Source organism: Zootoca vivipara, chromosome 2, assembly GCF_963506605.1.
Source record: "Zootoca vivipara chromosome 2, rZooViv1.1, whole genome shotgun sequence".
Taxonomy (NCBI): domain Eukaryota; kingdom Metazoa; phylum Chordata; class Lepidosauria; order Squamata; family Lacertidae; genus Zootoca; species Zootoca vivipara.
Genome location: NC_083277.1, coordinates 72,545,014 through 72,552,860, shown reverse-complemented (window position 1 = coordinate 72,552,860; position 7,847 = coordinate 72,545,014). Strand labels below are relative to the sequence as shown.

General features: G+C 39.4%; 1 protein-coding gene across 1 annotated transcript in view; it reads right to left on the bottom strand.

The window, feature by feature from the left end:
* Positions 1-7,847, bottom strand: part of RBM27 (RNA binding motif protein 27) — a gene marked incomplete in the record, with an annotated part of 39,484 nt that overhangs the window by 10,066 nt on the left and 21,571 nt on the right. Inside the window, 8 exon segments of the mRNA XM_060271696.1 lie at positions 728-814; positions 1,888-2,079; positions 2,182-2,286; positions 3,830-3,994; positions 4,175-4,249; positions 5,150-5,272; positions 7,126-7,266; positions 7,383-7,652. Of these exon segments, the coding sequence (XP_060127679.1) occupies positions 728-814; positions 1,888-2,079; positions 2,182-2,286; positions 3,830-3,994; positions 4,175-4,249; positions 5,150-5,272; positions 7,126-7,266; positions 7,383-7,652 (1,158 nt within the window).

The window sequence follows — 7,847 nt, the reverse complement described above, 5'->3', positions numbered from 1 at the left end:
AGAAGACAATAACACAAATTATGTGCTAAGAAGCAGAGGCTATCTGCTGTTATAGCAGAAGGATCACCATGTGCATTTCAATAAGTCTTTCCACTATATAATAATCAGGCCTATGCAAGGACTCCTGATTTAATTTGGGGTTAGATTTGGTGACCTGGACCTGCTCTGACCTAGTTTGGACTCTCAATCCAAACTGCAGTGCTACCAGTGTTGTAACTAACTGCAACACTAAGACACAAAGCTTTTTTTTAAAACCCTGGCTTCAAAGTTATAGTGGTCAATGAGCAAAGTCTAGCTCCCCTCCCGCCTCATACAATGTTGAGTTGCAACATTCTCTGTCTAAGGCTAAGCTCTGAAATGGACTCTGTCTGTTTGTCTGTCTGTCTGCTTGTTTTGAGCTCTGAATGGTCCAAAATGATTTGCCTTGATTTAGCGTTGCCTTAACCAGATTTTGTTCAAGGTTTGGCTGAATTGGTTGCACAGCCCTAATAATCAGAGTTTATACACTCTACTACAAGCATTTCTCTGAATCATAATTTAAACAAGCTTATTCACTGGCTGAATTATAAACCAGTGATCCAATATTCAATGTCTATAAATCATTTGATTTTAAGTCACATTATAAAAGTAGCACCCTCCAAAATATATTAATGAACCACTTTCCATTCAAGCAGATATTTTAGTATATCTTAGAGGAGTACAGTAATGTTAGCTTATAATTACTTACATTTTCAGCTTCAGAACGGGATTTAAATGTCAGAACAACACTTAAAGGAGAATCCTCCTCTTGAAGGCCTTCAATATCGCCAAATTTCTGTAAAACACATACTATAAATAAGATCTATGCATGCTCTTCTAGGGCTGCATGTCAATGAACCCTAACTTATTGAAAGCCAGTGCAATATACCAGTAGTAGTTATAGTGATGGAATAGGATCAGGGAGTTTGCAGGTTCAAATTCTTGCTCCTTGGACCATCTCTTAGCCTCACTCTACTTCATATGTGAAGATCACACATACTTGGGAGGAGAGGCAGAATACAAAAAGTGGGGGGAGGTGAATGGCTGAATAAGAATAATGGAATATGAGTTCTCAGGTATATTTGTGTATGTGTGTGTATTTTATTAGTGACAGAACAAATTTTCAGGGGAGGCAGAAATTGCTCTCCCTCTTCTTCTGAGCATATATGCTTCCTGCTGCTCCAACAGTGCTAATTGGATATCACCCATATTCTTGCCATCAAGCTCCACCTACATTATGTTTACAGACAAGATGACAATAGTGGATTGGATACCCAGAGTGAAATAGAAGGGAAGCAGAAACCAGTGTCTCTGCATATTGTCTCTAGATCTTCAAAAACGCTTATTTGTAAAGAAAGGATTAAAATTGTGGCAGTTTAATGGTATTGGGCTCTCACATGAAAACTGGCTAGACCAGTTTGCTTCAGGAGTAAAAAAATAAGTTAACCTCAAGTGATTTAAAGGTTGACTAATATATAAAGGTCATCCAAAGCAGCTTTAGACCCATGACAGTTCCACTAAAAGGCATTAAAAACATGTCTTGGACCATGTCGTGACTTGCCTCCATAAGTAGCTTCCCAAAGATCAGGAATCTTAGAAGGAGGAGGTGGAAATGGAAGTTACAGCTAGATATACCTTGAGAGGGTTGATTTCCTTCAGAAGTAAGCTAAATGCAGGTGGATATGTGATGCCATTCCATTTCTAATTTCCAACCAGGAAGCAGACATGATTAACCACAAAAGCAACTAACGCTATACTCAAAATGAAGGAAGTTAAGTTTTAGGGCAATCATAGCTTTATACTATTCTAGAATACAGTACAGAAACCAGAACAAGTTAATCTAATTTTAATTACAAATTGCTGACTTACCGAAAAGTGCTGCAGCAACTCATCTTTCTCCTCTTCCACAAAGCCACCAATGGTTATTGCTTTGGGACGGTGGTCTACCACCATATGATTCACTGTACCTCTCCCTCTCCCTCCCCGACCTCGTCCTCTTCCTCTGCTTTGAGAAGGCATCGATTTTCCACGACCAGCGGGCAAGATACCTAAACGGGCAGCCTACAGACAAAAGGAATACACTTTATCTTCCATGAACATTGTAATAGGTTTCATGTATAATATACAGCACAATTAAGATAGTATATAACTTTGAAAACTTACCTCCACCTGTAACTGGGTCAGCTTTTTCCTTAATTCTGTTGTATCTTCCCCTGAAGACAGCCTTTTATGAAAGTCTAGCTCTGCATCCAAAAGTTCCTTCTGTGCCTTTAAAAGGGAATTGGGGATTGGGGGGAGGGGAGAGAGAGAGCGCAAAAAGCAAGTTTGTTTGCATTTTATTCTGTTTATCTCCATTCTAAGGTGTGTTAAGATGCTACCTCTTGGGTTTTAATTCTTCTCACCCACTATTTCAGGGCTTAGAGCCTTCTGAGTAAAAACAAATACTTGCAAGCTCCCTTGGGCATCTTTTTGGAACTACAAGCGAGGGATATAAAATGTGATAAATAAAATATTTTAAGGTAGGCTCTGACAGTTATAAAACTCTTATTACCCAGCATTGACACTAGCTGTGAGTAGCTTATGACCCCTAGAGGTGATTGGGCAAACTGCAGGCTCTCATTAGAAAATCTGCAGATCCTGAATACTTATGGTTGCAGAAACTGGTTTGAGAAGTTGATAGCGGAATAAAAAAAGCAAAGTTTTAGAAACAAAACTGCACAGATTTGTAAATTTTCAATTTCACTGTGTTTACATTGCTCTTGATATTTAAGAATAAATATCAACATTTTCCTATGGGCTGGCTGACTTAGGCCTTTTATGTTAACAGCTTCAGAATTAATAAGTTCAACAAGCTAATCAATACAGCTTGCCACTTGCTATGAAAATGGAAAGGAGGTGCAAGATAAATGCACCAAAAATGCACATTCTTGGTCATAAGGTACTTCCATGGTTCATCTCAATGATGAACATGGCATGCTTTTGCAGAGCACTAACTTCATGGGATGCTGCCCAAAAGCATATTGCAGATACACTGATTAGCATCGAGGTGTCATTAAATCCCTATTTCCTGACCAGCAACGACTAAGCCAGCTCTGGGAACTCCCTTTGTGTGTGTGTGTGTGTGTGGGGGGCTCTTGCTGGCCTTTGCTCAGAAATAAAAGTACTGTGGGCAATGGGACAACATTTAAGGTGAACATCCCTTTGGGGGAAGAGTGTGGGCATTCTTTGTTTTTATTAGTTATGGACCCTCTTCTCTGAGTCAGGGGAAGGGAAGTGTGTTGGGTAGAGCATCTGTGCGCGAGAGGCAAGCCAATTTCATTATACACCAAGTTTCTAGGGTCATCTTACAGCTTTAAGAGGAGTCAGGGATGAGAAACCAGATGGAAGGAGGTGACTGAAACCATCTACTGTGGTTCCCTATGAGGATTAATAGAAGTGGTATAATTTCATGTATCTGTGTAATTCTCTTATAATGAATATCCAAGCACAAAATATAGAAAAGATAGAAATGATATATTGCATGAAAGGGGTTCCACATTTTGAAGGGGCTGCAGGCAGGACATACATGGTTCATGATTGTATGCTGGTGGATGCCTTCTCAACACATAAGGGAGCATGACCAGAAACCTGTCAAGGCACAGACGCAGATAGTTGCCCCTTCAACACCTGGATGTCTCTTTATGAGAATGCACGAAAAGGTTGTATGATCAATGCTTAACAAAGACCCCATGCTTGCTTTAATATAGGGAGATAAGTTTCAAATTAGTAGTAGCTTCTGAAATGAAAACAGCTGTGTGTGAAGAGGACCTACCTCTGTTTTTGACTTTTGTTTTGATGGTGTAGAACTGGCAGATGAAGTTTTTAACTCATCTTTCAACTGAGAGATTTTTCCTGTTAGCTCTTTCAGTGTCTTCATTATATCTGCTCTTTCCTCTGGTTTTGTGGCCTTATTCTTTTCCAATTTTGATATTAACATCTATGAAAGTTAAAATAAAGAGGTGATGCTAGATTGAAAATACTTCATCCTCCACACTAGATAGAAAAGTATGCACCCTTAAAATGCTTACTAGGGGATACTCCACTACTAAAAATTAAAATCAGACACAACCATAAGTTAATGACGAAGTTAAAGAAAAGGAAAAAAAGCCCAGCATACCTTCTGACATTCTATTTGTTTCTCTAACATTTCTTGCTTTTTCTTCCTCATGTCTTGCTGCAGCTTCATTGCCTCCTAATCAAGAATAAAATGCTTTTAGTGAGCTATATGGCACATCCTAATAACAATGGATAGAAAAAATGGATTTAAACAACAATTTTAGGCAATATCATGAACATTTTAAATGTAAACATGATTCCACCAACTGCAGCATAAGAGTTTACAAGAGAACATAGTTATCTTCAATTACAGATGCAAGTTGTGCTGTTGGTAGTTAGCAGAGTGGACAGATCCTGACTGCATTCATGGCTCCTGGAAAGCTGTTGCAATAAGCAATATCAAATAAATGTCTTCGGTCATAATTCAGACTATGTTACATATTCAGACTATTAGCCTTACCACTATGCCTAGAGTTTTTATTCTCTATCACAGCAAACCAATTGCAGCTATTCTATGCTGACTTACATAATGCTTTTGACTTGTGGAAGGTTGAAAGCCTATTTTGTGCTTGTAAAATATGTAATCTCATGTGGGATTGGAGAAGATAAAAAAGCAATGAAAGTCTTGCTGTGCATGCAAATGTTGGATAGCAGCTGTAGAGTTCAGACAAACCAACCAACATGTAACAATTCAAGGTTCGCTGAAGACCCCCCCACCCCACCCCTTGCCAACCAAAAGTTCGGCTATTAGCTCAAAAAAAAGAGTATCCCTTTAACACAAAAATATTGAATTGCATTTTAAAAGCCAAGGCTCATCACACTTAGGCCCGAATCAACAAGGCTAAACCTATCAAGGAATAAGAATTCCCCATCTCGTGAATGTAGGCTACAAAGCCATCTAACAAGAATCCAGCTAAACGTCAAATATTCCAATCAGAACTATGGGTAGGACTAACAGGAAAACATGTCACACACTGAACCCCATTTTAAAAACTCATGGCTATGAAATATATTGAAATAATATGCAAACAGTTACCTGTTTCTTTTTAAAAACTTCTTGGACATCATGAGATTTATTTCCTGTACCAGGCTTTATAGATGTCTTCAGATTGGAGGAACTGTAAACCATCTTTGAATGGCTAATTGAAGTGGGAAACATCTGAAAGCAGAAATATATTTTATGATGACATGTGCTGTGGCAAGATGAAGCTTTGTGCAAGCAAGTTACTTATAATGCTTAGAAACAATCTGTTCATAGATGAAACCAAACTATAAGCTATCTCTCTGTGATATTTTAAGGATTGTGTGGGGATGAAGTAAAGACTCTTACCAGTAACAGACAGACTGAAGGATAATAGGAGAAATTTGTCCTTAGGCTTTCAAACATCTGGAATTAACCTGGCAGATATAAATTTCAAAACTAACTAACTTCCCATTATGAAGGGGAAGACTCCACACAACATCACTCTAAAGAGAAAGGGGATATGTAAGATCTTTTGAATGGGAATTTCCCCCAACTCTCTTAATAGCAGTATCTGCTCCTTAATTGTATTGATTACATATTCAATAGGTAGAGTTAACAAGTTTAATTGTATAAAATAGCTATTATAGTTTAAAGAAAATGTACTTTACAATTTTTCTGGCAATAGTTGAAAATTTTCTCAATTTTGCCAATATGATGATGACTTCACTATTCTGTTTCTTTAGATGCTACAGATCAGTCTACAACTACTGAACTGAGCTTTCACTCTTCTCACCTGACATTTTTAATAACTCTGTTGTCACCTGGAAGGCCCCCAAAACCCATCATGTCTTTAAGGCATGAAACTTGAAATCTTTTAATGCAGGTGAAAAAATTAGGGCTGTTTCTTGAGTTAGCACTGAGCCGGATTATCTCTGTGAATCTGCTTTTCTTGATCAACCTGCGACCACTCTGCAGCCCACAAAAAACAGCAGACCTTTTAAGGGTGAGAAGTTTCTAGTCCTTTTTTGAGTGGGGGATGGTGTGGGATATCCCCCCCCAAAAAAATATCACGAGTGACTCTGCAGAAAGAGTGGACTAGTGGATTTGAAGGCTTCTCTGAAAGCTGTAGTAAGACTTCTTAATGTGTTGGCCCTAGTAGGAAATGGTACAATTTGGGCTGTTGGATGCAGCAAAACATCTTGGTCTATAGACAGAGAACCCTGCTCAATAACTGGAGATTTATCTAAAGTAGCTGGAGGAACACAGTTATGATCGGTCCAGTATACCTGAAGGAACGTCTCCACCCCCATCGTTCTGCCTGGATACTGAGGTCCAGCTCAGAGGGCCTTCTGGCGGTTCCCTCGTTGCGTGAAGCCAAGTTGCAGGGAACCAGGCAGAGGGCCTTCTCAGTGGTGGCGCCCGCCCTGTGGAACGCCCTCCCATCAGATGTCAAAGAGAAAAAGAGCTACCAGATTTTTAGAAGACATCTGAAGGCAGCCCTGTTTAGGGAGGCTTTTAATGTTTAATAGATTATTTTATTTCATTTTTCTGTTGGAACCCGCCCAGAGTGGCTGGGGAAACCCAGCCAGATGGGCGGGGTATAAATAATAAATTATTGTTGTTCTTGTTCTTATTGTAAACCTGACACCTATCTGCTCTGGATTTCCCCCCAACCCTCTTGTTCTGTTGAGCAAACAAAAATTGTTGTGCTCCTGCAATTACAGTATTTAGTTAAATACCACCCTGTGATTCTTGGTTCTGGGAGAGAGGTTTGGTGAGCTTGAAACCTGCCAGGCAGATTTCACTAAGGCACATAATCTGGCCTAGCCGTATCCATTGATAGTAGGGTGGTGGGCATACAGTGGTGGTGCATGAGGATGCAAAGGACACAGTTTAGTCATTTTCCTGTTGGATGCTGAATCATGATTAAGTTCAATACAGCAAGGTGAGCTGTATACCCTTGACAGAACCAGGCAAACCTTAACATCCTAACCATGTTAAAGAAAAGATGTATGAATTTATGATTCATAATACACACTCTCCTTTACCTGAGCATCTTCTGCAGAAGCACAAGACTGGTTAAGCAATAAATGCTGAGTGTCTGGCTGATTTCCACCAGGTGCTCCAAGACGATGTTTAACTGGGGTCTTGTTGATGACGTAAGCACCTGATGTCAGTGGCTTTGTTACCTGCATTACGCATATAACATTGAAAAATGAGCTTTTTAATTTTGAAAACAGACCCACAGTTCTCTAAAGAGCTAAGGAAAAAGAAAAGTGATCAAGTTTATACAATGGCACTATACCTTTGCCATACTGCTGTGCATTGTTACAACTGGAGGCCGTGGCAGCATTTGTTGCTGCAAGTGAAGCGGGTGATGAAGAGATGGTGGTGCCTGCTGCTGCTGCTGCTGCTGGGATAGTGGCAATGGCTGCTGCTCATTGTTTTCCCGGTGCCATAGCACTCGTATAAACCGATTGTTCAACACCGCCTCTGTGCTAGAAATAGCTTTTCTCGCTTCATCATTTGTTAAGTACTGAATTAGAGCAGCTTCAGGATCACTCTTGAAGGCAACCTAAGAAAACATGAGGCAACATTACATAACATTACATAACAATAATATATTCTAAAAAGCACCCAAGGTATAATGCTTCTGTTAAAAAGGTTTTACTCCCTAATCCAAAAAGAGATGGATAGTGAACTGTGTATATGTAGTATGTATCTGAGTCCCTTCTATGGAAGTTACCAATCAAACCATTTTGGACTCACA